A 17,779-nucleotide genomic window follows, 5' to 3' on the forward strand; every position below is an offset into this window, starting at 1 on the left:
CCTCCCAACGTATTCACCTCAAGGGTGATGTCAACAATAATAACTCATGCTACCCATATTCAACTGAACATATGTGCCTAGATCTTTCCTCACCACATGATGCTTGCCAAAAGAGAAAAAATAAAAAGGAATAGAGAGAAAAACTTTGACTCTTTGCTTAAAAGTAAATACTGAAAAGTAAAAGATAGGCCCTTCGCAGAGGGAAGCAAAGGTTGCCATGTGCTTATTTGTTTGTATGCTCAACCCCTTAGTGCAAAATAACATCACGTTATATTGCCCCTTATGATAGCAACCTTTATTATGCAGTCTGTCGCTTTTATTCTTTGCCATCACAGGTTTGTGCAACGCTCAATTTTCTCTTACACTGAATGATCTAACACTTTTAGAAGCAATTTTTATTGCCTTATTGCACCGATGAAGCCTTACTTGAAGGATCTTATTCAATCCTTAGGTAGGTATGGTGGACTCTTGAAAATAAGATTTGGGTTTAAGGGTGTTTGGATGCACAAGTAGTATCTCTACTTGGTGCGGAACTTTTGGCTAGCAATGATAGGGGGAAAGCACCACATGTTGAAGGATCTATGACAATATAACTTCTATGTGAATATGAACAAATATAAATCATTACGTTGTCTTCCTTGTCCAACGTCAACAATTTTGGCATATAATATTTTGATGGGGGCTCACAATCACAAAAGATTTCTAAGATAGTGTATTTGCATCTCAAGAATATGAGAGAGAGAGAGAGATTAAACACATAGCTACTGGTACAAACCCTCAGCCCCGAGGGTGGACTACTCCCTCCTCATCGTAGTGGCCGCCGAGATGATGAAGATGGCCATCGGAGATGATTCCCCCCTCCGGCAGGTGCCGGAACAAGGTCTAGATTGGTTTTCGGTGGCTACAGAGGCCTGCGGTGGCGGGACTTCTGATATAGGTTAACCCCGAGGGTTTCGGAATATTTGTGAATTTATAGGGTAAAGAGGGGGTGCGGGAGGCCACCGAGGTGGGTACAACCCACCTGGGCGTGCCTGGGCCCCCAGGCGCGCCCTGGTGGGTCGTGCCCCCCTTGGGGCTCCCCCCAGGTGCTGCTCTGGCCCATCTTGGGTGTTCTGGTCCATAAAAAATCTCCAAGAAGTTTCACGGTGTTTGGACTCCGTTTGATATTGATTTCCTGCGATGTAAAAAACAAGCAAAAAACAGCAACTGGCATTGGGCACTGGGTCAATAGGTTAGTCCCAAAAAATGATATAAAGTTGTTATAAAATGATTGTAAAACATCCAAGAATGATAATAAAACAACATGAATACTTCATAAATTATAGATACGTTGGAGACGTATCACGGTGCCTGGCGCCTGTCTCTGCAGTGGTGAAGGAGCGATCGAGGGCCCATAGGGTGGTGAGATTGGGGTTGTTGGGGATCCAATCCAGCACCACGTCCGCTTTGGCGGACGCGGAGCGCCGGCCAGCGTTGCGCCGGTCGTATCGCGCCTGCTGCCTCACCGCGCGCTCCTCGTCGAAGATGATGACCCTGGAGCCCGACGGATCGTCGACACCGCTGCTTCGGATGTAATGGAGGATGCAGCCCCGCGCCTTTGTGATCGTGAGCGGCTAGCGTGGTGGCGTCGGGGTGGCGAGGCAGGCCCTTCAATGCAGGTGTACCGGTTGTGCGGGGGCGACGCCGGCTCGTCCTTGACCCCGCGTCTGATCTGGACGCCGCGGTTGTGTGGGGGCGGCTCGTCCTTGACGCGGCGTACGATCTAGATGTCGCGATTGCGCTAGGGCGATGCCGGCTCGTCCTTGACCCGACGGGCGTTCGATGAAAAGCACGGGAGAGGAGGCAGGGGGTTTCTGGTGGGCTAGGGTGGTCAGACGCGGGCGTGGCAGCGGTCCAGACGCCCGCAAAGCCCACTAGTTTGTCTATGGTTTGCGGGAAAATGTACATCTGGACGGCCAAGTGGACCGATACAAACCCGCGTTGGATGTCAATACACGTCCGGACCGCACGCTCCGGACGTATGCAGACAGCTTGAGGATTGGCCTTGGGGATGTCCTAAGTATGATAACCACCAAGTGTGATGGGTAGTTGTAGAATAATTAAATGTGGACGTGAAGTGTATCGAACACTGTACTAACAAGAAGCTGAAGTAGTTATTCTGTCGTACTAACAAGAAGCTAAGCTAGTTTTTTTCTCAAGCTATATATGTCACTTATATAACCATCTATGCAGTCAAATATGATGCAAGATAAAAGTTACTTCTACTTGTAATAAATATGTAAGATATGTAATAAAACAACTTATACGGAGAGAGAGAGAGAGAGACAAATATGTAAGATACATAATAAAATAACTTATATATATATAGAGAGAGAGAGAGAAAATTCATCCTACCACCTAGGTGTAGTTACCCCACATGTCTAATATACTATCATATTGTATTATATATACTACTTTATCATTTCAAATATGTTCATATATTTTATGTAACATATTCCAAAGTGAGTTACATGACAAAATTGCAAGTTAGCCCATGGTTTTTATTATAATTGCGAAATACACATATATTTGTACGTAAAAAAGAGCATACCCAAAATACGTCGCATACTACCTAAAAAGTGCTATATACATAGTACCTAAATATTCTTATATACTACATATTACGTGTACATACTCTCCGATTTGATATATACTACATACAACATACAAAACTCAAGTGGTGGTAACTACCACAGATGGTAGATAAAATTTGTCATAGACACACACACACACACACACATAAACACTATTTTGATCACGGGATCAGAATATTATTCTGATCACAACCTGAACTTCCTGAGTTACACAACTGAACTTCCCTCTGTAGGAACTCGACCTCCGGGCTATCTTCGCAACCATGTCTCCCCGCGTGAATTTTTTTGGTCAGTCGTGTTCTATGTGATGTAAGTGTAATTTGCAAACGGTTTTTAGCAACTAAATGCCCGTTTCAAATAGAAATCTCGCTCATTGGCGGATTTGCTCTCAGGTCGTGATGAACATGCGTGTGTTGCAATTTTACTGCCCGAGTTGTTCGACCTGAACTTCCCCAGTGCTAGGTTGAACTTCCGCAGACATTGCCCAAATAGGGCTTGCGATATACCGTTAGAAAGCTATGGACACGAGTATCACGCCCCAAGTTGAATTTTTGGCAAAACGTAAGCGGTTTAAGAGCAGTTTTGAAAACCGTTTTTTCTTTATACAAAAGACGTGAATCATATTTTTGATCTCATTTCTAAACTGCTTATCGGAATCAGGCAAATAATATGACATTGGAAAGTTGCTGCAAAACCGCTCCTTCCACATGCTGATAGTTTTCTCTAATTCCCTATGGTTAAAGAGTAATTTGGAAAATCGTAAAATTTCGCAAACCAAACAGCCGAGTTCGTATTTTCGATGCCATTTCTAAATGGCTAATCCAATTGAGGCAAATGATATCGCGTTGAAAAGCATAAAATGCGCTACTTTTTCATGTTGAAAGTTTTTCTAATTTTGAATGGTTTAAGAGTAATTTAGAAAATAGTACAAGTTCCACCGAGTTCGTATTTTCGAGCTAATATTTTAACCGTTTGTCCGGATGCAGCAAATGATATGGCGTTGGAAAGCTTGAGGAAATGCGAAACTTTTCGGTATATATTTTTTTCCCAATTCCGTACGGTTTTAAGTCAACTTTGAAAATGGCTAAAAATATTTTTTGGCCGTAATTCTACAAACTTTATCTAAATGGGGCAAATAATATACCGTTGTAAAGCTACGAAAAATGTGAAACTTTTGCATGTAGATGGTTTTCTCTGATTCCTAGCCGTTTTCAAGTAATTTTGAAAACAGCGAGATCATTCGTTCTGCCTTTATCGCGAAACAGATTTTTTGAAAATGCACAGCGTGAAGAACTTTAACTTCTCGGCATGTCTACTTGAACTTTACTCTATTTTTCATGTGTTTTTTTGCTCGTAGCTCTTCATCCACTTACCGGAATTAAGCAAGTTATATACCGATGGAAAGCTGCTGTAAACATGCAACTTTCCCGTGTTGATCAATTTTTCATACTAGCGACGGTTTTAAAAGTTTTTTCATCTGAAATTCATTCAGTGCAGTAGTTGAACTTCCTGCTGTTTTCACGTTGAACTTCTATGACGTATTTTTGTTTGTAATTTTTCATTCATTCGATAGTGTTACACAAATGATATTCCTTTTGTACAAACCTCTCTCACAATAATATTTTTAACTTTCTCCGACCGAGGACTTGAACTTATAACAACAAAACTTTTAATCTTTGCTTTTTTATTCTTTTTTAATACAAAATGCACATTGTGTAGCACGTGAAATTTTGGGAGTTATCAATCTGAACTTATCTCGGTTACGTGAAAATATCTGAGTTTTTTATGAATATTAATCTAAATTTCTTAATTCTTTTTTATGAATTTTGAAGCGCTCTATTTTTCAAAGTTGAACTTCTTGTTATTTTATTTTTGAACTTGTTGTTTCCATTCTTTAATAACTAGGAAAATCTGAGTTTTCTATAATCATCGAACTTCTCCATGTTTTTAATATGGACTTTCTTGTTTTATTTCTTAATCTTTTTATGAAATTTTGAAGCGCTATATTATTAAAAGTTGAACTTCTTGTTATTTAATTTTTGAACTTCTTGTTTCCATTCTTTAATAACAAGGAAAATCTGAGTTTTTTCTATAATCATCGAACTTCTCCATCTTTTTAATTTGGACTTCCTGGTTTTATTTCTTTTATTAACAGAAAAATCATACTTTCTGATAGACATCGAGCCACTCCATTTTTAAATTTGAACTTCTAGGTTTATTTTAACAGAGAAAATATATTTTTATAAAATTGTTTGAGATGTTTTTTTAATGTAGAAAGTTGTTGAATAGAAAATAACTTTTTTCATGTAGAGTATCTTTGTTCCAAATTTGGGGTGGATTGAGAGAATTATTTTAAAACATGAGACACAACATTCTTTTTGTGGTTTTTGAACATGTAAACACACGCTGAACCTCTTTAACAATAATTTTTTTAACTTCTCAGAGAAGAGCACTTGGACTTCTTGCAACAAAATTTTTAGACTTTGCCTTTTTACTCTTTTTCTCATATGAAACACACACCATGCACTACGTGAACTTCTCGCTGTTATCACTTTGAACTTCTCTCTGTTTCACTTTAGTAACGGTAAAAATATGAGTTTTTTTTATAGACATTGAACCGCTTTAACTTTTTTATTTGAAATTTTTTGTGTGTTTTTAGATATGTGAAAAATTGAAGTTCTTGATTTTATTTCTTTTAGTACCAAGAAAATGTGAGTTTTTTATAACTAGAAAACTTCTCTATTTTTATAATTTGGACTTCATTTTTTTAGTAACGGAAATATCCTTGCTTTGTAATAAGTATTGAACCGGGTCGTTATTTAAATATGAACTTCTAGAGTTTTTTTGTTTAGAAACGGTGAAAATCCTTTTTAATGATTTTTGAACCCCTCTATTTTTAGAATTTGAACTTGTTGTTTTTTATGTAGAAACGGTGAAATATCCACTTCAATGTGCCATGTTATCTTTTGAACTTCCGAGTTATTTTTTTTTTGACCTTCTTATGATGTTCCCATCACCAGATTCGGATTTTCTAATTTTTATACATTGAACTATTGTGTGATTTAATTTTGAACTTCTTGTTTCCATTCTTTCATAACGAACAAAATTTGAGTTCTCTATAATCATCGAAATGCTCCATCTTTTTAATTTGGACTTCTTGGTTTTATTTCTTTTGGAAGCGAAAACAATTATTTTTCTATTAAACATCGAACCGCTCCGCCGTTTTTAGTTGAACTTCTAGATTTTTGTGACAAACGGGGGAAATATATTTCATTATTTTTCTAAAGTGCTCTATTGTTTTAATTTGACCTTGCTTGTGTTTTTTAAACGTGAAAATATGTTATTTGTTACATATTTTAAGATTCTTCGTTATTTTTAATTATGAATTTTTGGGTTATTGTTTCCAGTAACGGGAAAATCCTATACACCCATAACACTTTCTTTGAATTCTATAATTTACTAAATTTGAACTTCAACAGTTTACACTATTCTAGGTGATGCTTGTTTTCTTCTTTGGTGATTCTTGTTTGTCCGTAAAAATTCCACTTTTTTTATGCTAACTTTGAAGGAGTGTAAGTGTGGACCTTATTTGTGCTACTCATTCGAACTTCACTAGTGTATTTTTACTTTCTATGTTAATTGTTGATAAAAGTTTTTAGTTGACGTTTTTAGTGTGTTTGACCTTCCATGCTTTTCACACATGAACTTCAACTAATTTTCATTTTTTAGTAGTGTCCTAATTTTTCAAATTTCCTATTTCTAGTCTCCAAGCGAACAATTCTAAAGTTAAATGTCATCTTAAACCTGTTTTTCCTAAATGCGTGGACCTCTCAACAACGGTTGGGTCGTTGAGCGTGGGAAGTTTTTTTTTTCAAAACTTTGTGTGTGTGTGCGTGCGTGTGACTAGTTGGGTTTTGTAGTGACACCGTAAAATCAGCACACATCACTCATCAACAAAAGAAAACTTTATGTTGCGCACAGTTCTTATAGAATCCAAGTAGCACTAGCACTACGAAGTGACACTTTGAATCATTATCTCAAATTCTCAACGGTCAGCACGCAATAACAAAAGGACATGCAAGAACGGGCAAACCATAGAGTACAATGTATGCACTTTCCAAACTAATAGTAATTTTTTATACAGAAGTTGTGCATTTTTTTTTACACCAGACCTTTTGGTCTTTATCTCTATGTCTTATCTCCTAGAAGTAACCACCACTATACGATTTATTCCTTGTCTTTTCTTCTCCGTGTAGCTGGTCTCTACTTATGCATATGAAGCTAGCAAGTGGACGGAGCAGCCTCAGCTAGAGAAGTACAGGTTCAAGTTCAGTTTTGGGTTCAAGCCGGATTAGCTCTCAAGTAGGAGTAGTCAGAAGAAGCGGACAAAACTTTTAGCACAAAAATATAAAAGCGAGCTACCAAAAATAATACACATGTTTGTAGCAGTAGTAGCATTCGGCCAAGTACATTACGAGCCACCCCAAAGTATTCGCAGCTCGGCGCCCATGCCTGCGGCCTGCAGGCTCCAGCTAACCTTCTGCTCGTCGCATTGCATCGCCACCGCTCAGTCATTACTCCTTCTCTTCTTTTTCTTGCTGGTAGGCACAACCAAATTACATAGTTGCAATTAAAAAAAGTTCAGATGGGGGAAAGGCCGCAACCTACTTTTAAATGGTGCTGCTTGCACTAGATTAAGTGACCGTCAGTTAGCCAACAACTGGAACTGCAGATTCTGCCACTAGTAGGGGAATTTGCTCGAGCACTTTGCTCGACAGGTACGCGGCGGCAGTTGGCCGGCGGTGGGGAAGGAGTCTGCGTAGTGGCGCACAAACTTTGGGGAGGGGAGGTGCTGTGGCATGATCCCTGCAGTACAGCGAGGTGTGGCTCAGCGGCAGGGCCTCTCGGGGGAGCTCGGGGAAGAGGGGAAGCGCGGGCGACGGAGTGGTTCGGTCTGCGGCGGCATGTAGGGGTCCCTGCGGCGCACGAGGGAGCTAAGGTCCCAGCGGTGATGGAGCAGGCGAGCCAGGACCTCGGCGCGCTCGGGATCCAGGGCCCTGCGGCAGCGCACGGGTATCAAAGGCCCGGCGAACAGCACGCGGGGTTCCGGGGCCCTGCGGTGGCTGGATCCAAGGGTGGCGGCGGGAAGAGGCTCGCCGGCCATGCCGGAGGAGGTCCCCCGGTCGTGCGGAAGGAGGCGCACCGGCCATTGGGGAGGAGGGTAGGTGGCCGCGCCGGAGGTGGCGCGCGGGCCGCGGGGGAGGAAGGGCGCCGACTGCACGGGAGGATGCGCTCTGGCCGCGGGTGTGGTGGCGCCGGCCGTGGAGGTGGGCGTCGGCCGCGCGGTAGGTGTGGCGGCGATTTGGGAGAGGATGTCGGGAAGGGAAGGCCGGGATATGGGATGTATAGCTGGCCAAACGGGCCGTGCTAACTGGGCCGGCCCGGTAGCACGCAGGAACGGCACGGCCCAGGCACGGCACGGCCCGAGCTAAATGGGCTAGGCCCGGCACGCAGCACGCCATGGGCCATGCCTGGGCCTGGAGGCTGGGCATGCAGGCGGGCACGGCACGGCCCGTTTAATTTTTTTTTCAGATTTTATATATATATATGACCAGGGCCGGCTCTATGATTTCGAAGGCCCCGGTGCGAACCCGACTAGTGGGCCCAATAGAGAGAAAAATCCAATTTGATACATGAAAATATAAAATTGCTATAAAATCATAAAACTAATATATTTTTACTAGAATCAAGCATATGTTATTTTCCCTGTCTTTGTTCCAAACCAAGTATCATGGAAGTTACAACGCAGAAAAAACATATTGAAATAGCATGCTAACCTCCAGTGATCATGTGAAACGAGACTTTCGTGCATTTTTTGATGCAAAATCATCAATGAGAGTGTCAAGATCAATACTATCCAGCATATTCTTCTCAATGCAGCACATGGCCAATCCATTCAATCTTTCTTGAGACATCGTTGACCTCAAATAATTTTTCAATAGTTTCAATTTTGTGAAACTCCTTTCAGCTGATGCAACAGTCACAGGTACGGTCAAAAGGATACGATAATCAATTGAGACATTTAGATAACAATCCGCATCTCTAACAAACTCAAATATCTGATCCGCTGACATGAATGTGTTTGGCAATGTCATCTGCAGTACTTTTAGTTCAGAAACGAAATCATCTAGATCGACATCTGCTGACTTACCATGAGTGAATTTGTTGACAAAATTAGTGCAACATCTTCTTAGATCATTATCACCCAAGGACTTCAACTCTTTCGAGTTGAACAAGAAACCAAATATGCTCCCAAATGTCTTCAGTTCCTCAAATCTAGTAGTTAGGGAAGCAATTGCAACATCAATCATCACCAAAAAGTATTTAACTCTAAATGATTCCACCTCACTTGCTTGCGTTTCTTCATTCTGGTTATTTTCGTCATTGCCACTAATTTCATCAAACTGTCTTTTTCTAGTAATACGTCTCTTGACAGGAAACAAAGGTTGTACACCCATGTCAATTGCAATAGATCTCGCAATATCCAGACTAGTTGCAAAGCCGTCATTTCTGTACTTCTTAAAATATGAGATGGCACCTTCAATCTGTTTAAGAGTAACATCAATGCACACAAACTTAGACTGCAACTTCTTACTCACCATGTTTACAGTGAACAAAATGTCATGCCAAATGACCATGCCAAGTAAAAATTCAAATTTCTCAAGTGTGCTAGCCAAAGATTTTGCGTCGCTCTTAGTCTTGGCGTCATCGGTAGAAGTTCTCTTCAATTCCAGTAATGCTTTTCTTAACTCGGGTGCTTGATATCTGATAGCCTGAACACTCTTTATTCGACTCTCCCATCGAGTGTTACACAAAGACTTAACTGTCATTTTTGGAACATGATCAAGCAATAGCTGCCATCTTTTAGTAGAGCTTGAAAACAATATATAAATTCTTTGCACAACACCAAAGAAGGTAACAGCTTTACCGCAAGATTTTGCCATATCACTAAGAGTAAGGTTCAGGCTATGACAAGCGCATGGCATGAATAATGCTCTTGGATTAGTTTCAAGTAGTCTGCTCTGTACCCCTTGGTGTTTTCCTTTCATGTTCGAACCATTGTCATACCCTTGTCCACGAACATCTTTAACATCCAAACCAACAGATTTAAGTGAATCTATTAACACGTTATAAAGTCCAAGTCCGGATGTATCATCCACCTTCAAGAACTCCAGAAAAAACTCCTCTATTTTTGTAGTAGTACTTGACATGTTTACGCACCTCACAATTAGAGTCATTTGTTCTTGATGGCTCACGTCAGGTGTACAGTCCAAGATGACAGAGAAATACCTTGCATCCTTAATTATCCTCAACAGAGAATATTTAACAGTGCGACCAAGAAGGGAAATTAACTCATTCTGAATATTATGGCCATGATAATGATGATGGATTTCACTATTCTTAATGCGCCGAAGATGCTCTTGCATTACAGGATCAAATTCTGCCATCATTTCAATTACTCCCAAAAAAATTTCGTTGTTATCTTGATATAATTTCTCATTCGATCCTCGAGAAGCCAGACTATGTTTAGCAAGAAATTTCACAGCAGCAACAATTCTAATTAAAACAAGTCTCCATCGCTCCTTCTCCCTTGCAATCTCTTGTTGCATGTCTTTATCAATTGTTTCCTTCTTACTTAGCCTCAGCCTTACCTCATTCCAAGTATTCATGTTAGTGATATGCTCAACACTATTCTCATGCAATTTGAGCTTCTCACTAAGATGTCTCCAATCCTTCAATCCCTCGGATGCTAGCAGACTTTTGCTTTTTCCAGATTTAAACAATTTGCAACAAAAGCAGTAGACTTTATTCACGTGTTTAGAGTACACTAACCACTTCCGATCACTGAACTCGCCATTCCTTAACTTTCTTGTGTAGTAATCATATGAAAAATGCCTGCCACTAATTTCATCTTCGGGAAACACAAGATTGTATTCCCTTATAGGTCCTTTTTCAATGAGAATATCTCTTGATTTATTGTCAAGAATATTCCAAGTTCTAGGATCATATATATCAAAAGAAGAACCCAGCTCATCTGCATTTCCAAGATTCTCATGGTCACTAAAATTTTCCGTGTGCTGATCGGCATCATTTTCCGCAGCATTATTTTTCTCGACATGATTTTCCTCAACAACATTCTTAGTATCATCAGGTTTTTCTTCACCATTTGTGATATATAATTGCTCTGAATTTGTAGCAGCACCAGTCCTCAAGACAAACATATCCATAGCGCCTTCTTGATATTTAATCAACTTGTCTACTCTTTTCTTGTTGTTTCTTTTCTCACAGCCAGATAGATGTTTTTGGGGTAACATGATTATGCTGCAAGTGAGAGACACGAATACAGTATCAGAGATTGAAGATGTTATGTTTTTAGATGAGAAGTTTCAGAATTGAGACCACCGGAAAATATTCGCCTATAGATTAGGATTTATGAATAGATTGATCTGAGAATTATTACCTTCTGAATGATGATCTTGATCAGTTGATCTCTTCCCCGAATTCTTGCCGATTTGATCCCCAAACTCAGCTCCAGGTTCGGTGCGGTGCGCTGGTGTCGGCGTCAGGCGGCGTGCTGCTGTGTCGATGCGTCTCCGTCTCCTGTGTCGGTGCGTCTCCCTGGATTCCAGGCGAACGACAGGGCAACGTGCGTTGCCTGGGCTTGGTTGGGCAGGCCCTAGTGGTGGTTGCGTGCTGCTTGCTGGGTGGGCTCAGAGCTACCTGGGCTGGACGTTAGTCATTCTTTTTTTCCACTAATCCGTAATATATAATATATATACTGCATATATACTATGGGCCCCCTTTTAGTCTGGGCCCCGGGCCGTCGCACCTCTCGCACTGGTCCAAAGCCGGCCCTGTATATGACCTAAATTACAGCCCAATAGGCCTAAAATACAGCCCAACAGGCTAAAAATCAGATGGGCCAGCGTGCTAAACGTGCCACGGGTCGGCCCGTTTAATAATCAGGCCGTGCCTGGGCCAGAGAGCCACGCCCGTGGGCTGGCACGGCACGGCCCGGCTATTAAACGTGCCACGGCGGGCCGTGCCGGGCCAGGCACGATTAGCACGGGCTGGGCCGTGCCGTGCCGGGCCGGCCCGTTTGGTCAGGTCTGATGGGATGTTAGGCCAACTCCACCGCGCGACCCCAAACGAACGTCCATTTTAACCGGATTCTATCCGTTTGGGTAGGGCAATGAGGTCGTGTCCGGGCGTATCCTGGGATGCGGTGGCCGTTCGCCCAGCGTGCGGCCGCATCCGTTTGCCCCATTTTGTTCGCCTCCATTTTAAAAAAGAGCAACGTTTCAAATGCCAAGCCTAGTTCATGGCCAGCGGCCCTAGTTCATGCCGGCAACACAGCCAGCGGCTGGCATCACAACCAGCCTTCAAAATGAATAGTTGTCCTTGCCGGCAGCATAGCCAGCGGCCGGCAACACAGCCGGCCTCCAAAATGAATGTTTTTCTCGTCGGCACACAGCCAGCGGCCCAGCGGGCGGGCGGCACCCATGCCAGCCTCCAAAAAGAACGGCCACGGCCGATCAGACGACCTAGTTCATGCCGTCGGCGTCGAGCATCTCCTTCTACCTGGCCTTGAACCAGGCCCTCGTCTTGTCGCTCATCTTGGACAAGTCCACGCTCATGATCGCAAGGGTCACCTCCTTTGCTTTGGTTGTGGCATTGGTGGCCTCGATGTCGAGCTGCCTCTGCCTGGCCTTGACATTGGCGGCCTCGATGTCGAGCTGCCTTTGCCGGGACGCCTCCTCCATGTCGATCTTCCTCCTCTTGGCCGCCTCCTCCATCTCAAGCTTCTTCATTTGAAGCTCTAGGTATTGCTTCATTTTCTCGTCCTTGCTTTGCCGCTTCTTCTCGTCCCTCATATCCTTTTGAGACATCATGCCATGCAAAGTGTCATGCAAGGCCATGGATGAGGCATCACGTATGTCGTCCACCTTGGAGTTGGTCTTGCCCCTCAGCCTCTTCAACGCCTCTCCATCTCCACCTCCGGCGTACTTGGTCGTCTTCTTGCCTCTCTTTCTTTGAAGTTCATGGTATTGATCCTTGAACTTGGGGCAATTGTTGATGATTGTCCAACAATGCATAAGAGTGAATGGCTTGTCATTGTGCCGGGCCTTGAATGCTTCCAAAGATTGAAATGCCTACACCACATGATCAACAACAATTGAACATGCAAACATATACAAGGCCGAAGTCTCACATGGCTGTAGCAAGGAAAAGGGCTAGGAAAGGAGAGCATACCATGTCCCCAACGCCGAGACCACTCACGGGTCGTGCTTCAACGCTCTCAAATGCGGCGCAATACTTGTTACACTCTTGTTGGATGAACAACCACCTCTTTTGAATCGAGGTGATGCCACGATTGCTTGTAATTTGGTAGGGCTCAAACATCTTCCTTTCATGAAAATTTTTGTGGACTCTCGTCCAAAAAACAAGGCCCTTTTGTTGCGCGTCGGTCTTCGGATCTTGGCTAATCTCCATCCAACATTGGCAAATCAACTTGTCCTCATCTTGTGTATATGAACCCGTGCGAATGCTCTTCCTCCTCTTTTGTGCTTCCGCTCTTTGGGTGAGCTCGTCGATGAACAATGGCTCGCCACCAATATCAATGTCATTGTTGTCTTCTTCATCACCATCACCTTCGCAATAGATGTCATTGTCTTCATGCCATGAGTCACCATGGTCGTAGTCATCACGGTCGTTGGCCTCTTCATCGGGAACGTACTGGGCGCGGCCATCCTGACTTTTGGTCTCGTCGGGGTCGTAGGCACGGCCCTGCCCACCCTCGTAGATCACATCCTCCATGAACTGGTTGTAGAAGGGGTCGTCGACCGGTGGCGTTGGTGTTGGCATTCCGTCAAACAAGACACGGGGGGACGGCATGGTGCCCGTGAGGGGTGCCCGTGCTTGCTTTCTTTGCATTGATGGACGGCCGGCCGCCGCTGCAGGACCCAGGCGTGACGTTGAGGTCGATGACAGCCGAGGGGCGCGGTGTGGACGTCGCGATCACGCCAACGTCCGGCGGCCCCAAGAAATGGGTCTGGCCTTCGTGCCTTGGCGGGGGAAAGCCGGGCGACATGGGCGTGGTCCGAGACATCGACGACTGGCAGTACGGAGGCCTGGCGACCGACGAGCCTGTGCTCGCCGGGCCGACGGCCGCTGCAAGGAAACCGGCCGGACGGCACATGCCAAGCATGAGGAGGGTGTACGCTTTGTTGACGATGTCCTCCTTCTCGTCAACCGCGGCCTTGCGCCGCGCGGCCTCCATCGCATCACGCTCGGCGGCGAACTTGGCCGCGGCGGCATTGACCTTGACGACCGCTCTCCGGCCCCTCCTCTTCGCCGATTCCGTGTCCAACTTGGCGATCTCCTCCGGAGTGCACTCCGACCGCGGCTTCCTTGGCGCCTTGGCCGCCTTCTTCTTCACCTTTGGGGGCGGGTCGACGGCCGGGCCGCCGGAATTCGACTAGGTGTCGGCCATGGACGAGGGAGGGAGGGCGCGGCGGGAGGGACGTGGGAGGGTTTGGGGGAAATGGCGCCAAATGGGGCGCGGGGGGGGGGTTGCTTTGTGGCACCGACAGGCGGGCCAGGGGAGGACAAGCGCGCGTGTCCCGCCCGTCCGCGCGCTGTTCGTTTCATCCCAAAATCGGCGCAAACTTGGGCCGGGGATGGGTCGAAAGCGGACAGAAAACGGACAAAAGTCCGTTTGCTCCCGCGCGCTGGGCCGTCTGGTTTGTCCCTTTTACCCCAAACGGGCGGGTCCAGACATGATGGGGTCGCGCGGTGGAGTTGGCCTTAGGGGTAGCTTTTCCTTTTTCTTGGGTCGACCGGTTCGGGATTTCGGGAGCATGTCAATCGCGTTATATATTGGCACGCCGTGATCAGAATACCTACACACACACACACGCACACACACACACACACACACACACATCTGGGCTATTCTGTTTCGCGTAACAGAATATTATTCGGTTACCCTACTTGAACTGATGGTTTCACACGGTTGTACTAATGATTTTCATCTCGTCGAACTGATCGTCTTTTCGTTGGTATGGGGCGTGTAATATATTGTTGGAAAGCTTTTGACATATACATTACAAATATATAGGATTTTTTTGCAAAATCATCACGGTTTAAGAGCAGTTTTGGAAAAAACATTTTTTACAAAACCAAAAACGCGAATCGTATTTTGGACTTAATTTTCAAACTGTTTGCCGGAATTGAGCAAATAAGATGGCGTTGGAAAGCTGGTGAAAATCCACTTCTTCCATATATCTATTATTTTTTCAAACTCTATAAATTTAAAAGTAATTTGAAAAATGGTAAAATTGGGCGAAACGTATTTTCGTATTTTTTTGCAAATGGTTTGTCGGATTGACGCAAATGATACGGCGTTCGAAAGCTATGGAAAATGCGCAACTTTTTCGTATAGAAATGTTTTTCTAATTCCTTATGGTTTAAACTCGAATTCGAATACGGTCAAATTTGATTTCGAACGCAATTTTTTAACACTTTGTCGAAATGAGGCAAATCATATACTGTTAGAAAGTTATAAAAATGTGAAATTTAGTCATGTTGAACGTTTTCGCAAATTTGGAATAGTTTAAGAGTAATTTGGAACACGGTGAGACCCATCGTGTTGTTTTCTCGTCCAAAAAACAGAGTACTCGTACTGATCTTTTGTGTGTGTTTGTACTGATGTATTATTCACAGTAGTTTTGAATGGTTCCGAAAAAAAAGTACTTGAACGGATGTTTGTATGGTTTTGTACTGAGCGTATTTTCACATATTAGACTTTACTTTGTATTTTCGGTATAATTTTCCTCGTAACTTCTCAATGGTATCATCATGCCCGAAGTTGCATAGTTTACACCGTTGAACTGAATGATATTTTTAATAAAACAAAAAAGTTGTGTTTTTCTTTTGATCTCAACGTTGTTTTGCGACGATATTCTGGACTTCTCTCATTTTACCACTTGAACTTTTACCATTTTGAATTTTCATGGTTTTTTTGTTTGAGTTTTTTTTAAACTTATCTAGGGCGTCGTGTTTAACTTTTTTCTGTACTTATATGCTAGTAATAATAGAACATTTCGAGTAAATTGCAGAAAACCACCAGTTTGAAGGTTAGGTTTGCGAAAAACACTACAATACATTTTTTTTGCAGAAAACATCATGTCTTCGGTAATGTTTTTGCAAAAACCACTGATCGGCGGATCAGACTCAGTTAAGTGAGTTTATGACAGGTGGGGCCCTTTTTTTGCCTACGTGGCGTAAATTTTTGTTCATGTTCGATTTAATCTAAATTTACAAAGTAGCCCATACAATTTTACACATATACCCCTCCCTCCCTTCTTCTCCAACTCACTCCCCTCTTTGTAAAAATCAAACAAGAGCTTGGCCTCCCACCGCCACCCGCTGCCACGTGCCTCCACCAGCGCCACGCACTCCCAACCGCCCTCAAGCACTTGGCCAACTGCCGTCACTCGGGATCCCCCCGCCGGACGGCGCCGCTCGCTGCTGCTGCTTGTGCCGGAACGCGGGACGTGCCTTGCATCGACGAGGGAGGGTCAATGGCGGCTCGACGCCGGCATCTTCTACGGCGAGCAAGATCCAGCCATTCTGATGCTCACCGGTGTAGGATCCGTCTGGGGCCGTCAAAGCCGTGGTCGTACCAACGCGAGAGGACGACGACTACGACTGAGGCGAGCCCGATCTAGATCTTAGCGACGACTAGGTGAGCCCCCGCACCGTGCACATCATCCCGCTGCATCGACGACCCTGGTAGCTGCTGGAGCTCCGCCTTTCCTGCACGAGTGGGCCGCTCCGAAGGAGATGCCAAGCACATCTCCACTTATGAGCGCGCCTTCCAACGTTGACCGGCGGATCCTCCCATGGCGTCGCAACAGAGCAAGTCGCCCTGGCATCTTCGGCCGCCCGTGGCGACGCCGGAAGCTTGTCTCGAGCAGCACCGCGTCCTCCCTCAGATGCGGCAACGCGCCACCATTGTGCCCCTCATGGCCGCTGCGTCCCTCGCGTGGACTACGCGCTCACCTCGGCCAGACGCTCCGCTGCCCTCTGTCATTAGCTAGAAGATGAACAGGAGGATAGAGAGGAACACAAACAACAGGAGGGGTGTATGTGTAAAACTGTGGGGACTGCTTCGTAAATTTGGACTAAAACTGAACAGGAATGAAAAATTACGCCATGTAGGCAAAAAACAGGCCCCGTCTGTCATAAACGCGATCAACAGAGCCAAATCCGCCGATCAATGGTTTTTGCAAAAATATTACCGAAGACATGGTATTTTCTGCAAAAAATGTATTGTAGTGTTTTCTGCAAACCTAGCCTTCAAAGTGGTGGTTTCGTGCAATTTACTCGAACATTTCCCATGCAATTTTGTCCATTCGTGGACATCAACCAAAATAGGTGAAAGAACATGCGGTGCCCCCATGTTTGGTTTTGGTAATTGATGACAATCTCTATGGACTAATGGTTGCCTTGAGTTATATTTGAAGGGTTTGTCCATAGGCTTTTCTTGGAATACATGTGTTGGTTTCAAGGAGAGTTTGTGTCGACCAAGGTTTTATTCAAGGAATTACCTTAAGATTGGTCTTGTGAGAGGTTGATCAAGACTAAGTCAAGGAGTGAATCAAGTTGATCAACACACAAAGCGTAGAAGATGTACCGAGAGGGATCAAGCGATCCCCTAGTATGGTAAGCATTGTCAATTACGCTTTGCGTACTAACCCATGGTCTTCGTGAGAGTTCTTTGTGGGGTTAGGTTGCGGTGTGCAAGTTCAAGTGAAGCATCACGAAGAGATCAAATGCTTGAAGCTTGCCGTCCATTGTGGTGACAATGGGCTGGTGAAGATGTGCGGAAGAGTGGCTCACCCATAGTGGAGTATGGGGGAGCAATCAACTAGTCTTCATCGAGCCAACGCAATCAAGAAAGGTGGTCCAACTTGAGGGAGTCAAGATCGTCATCATCTAGCTCAAGTGGACCATGTGCAAGGCAAAGGTTTGCCCTTGATAGGTTTTCTATTTTACCGGTCTCATGATGGTAGTTGGGA

General features: G+C 44.3%; 1 protein-coding gene and 1 long non-coding RNA gene across 2 annotated transcripts; both read right to left on the reverse strand.

Moving 5' to 3' along the window:
- Positions 1-6,730: 6,730 nt before the first annotated feature.
- On the reverse strand, positions 6,731-8,010 carry LOC141026733 (uncharacterized). The gene is made up of 2 exons (XR_012189040.1): positions 7,302-8,010; positions 6,731-7,231 (listed from the first exon to the last, which is right to left on the reverse strand). It is a non-coding gene; the product is annotated as an uncharacterized lncRNA (long non-coding RNA).
- A 469-nt stretch (positions 8,011-8,479) lies between these two features.
- On the reverse strand, positions 8,480-11,008 carry LOC109742233 (uncharacterized). The gene has a single exon (XM_040395975.2). It carries the CDS (start codon positions 11,006-11,008, stop codon positions 8,480-8,482), a length of 2,529 nt encoding a protein of 842 aa, XP_040251909.2.
- Positions 11,009-17,779: the final 6,771 nt, after the last annotated feature.

Source organism: Aegilops tauschii, chromosome 7, assembly GCF_002575655.3.
Source record: "Aegilops tauschii subsp. strangulata cultivar AL8/78 chromosome 7, Aet v6.0, whole genome shotgun sequence".
Classification (NCBI taxonomy): Eukaryota; Viridiplantae; Streptophyta; class Magnoliopsida; order Poales; family Poaceae; genus Aegilops; species Aegilops tauschii.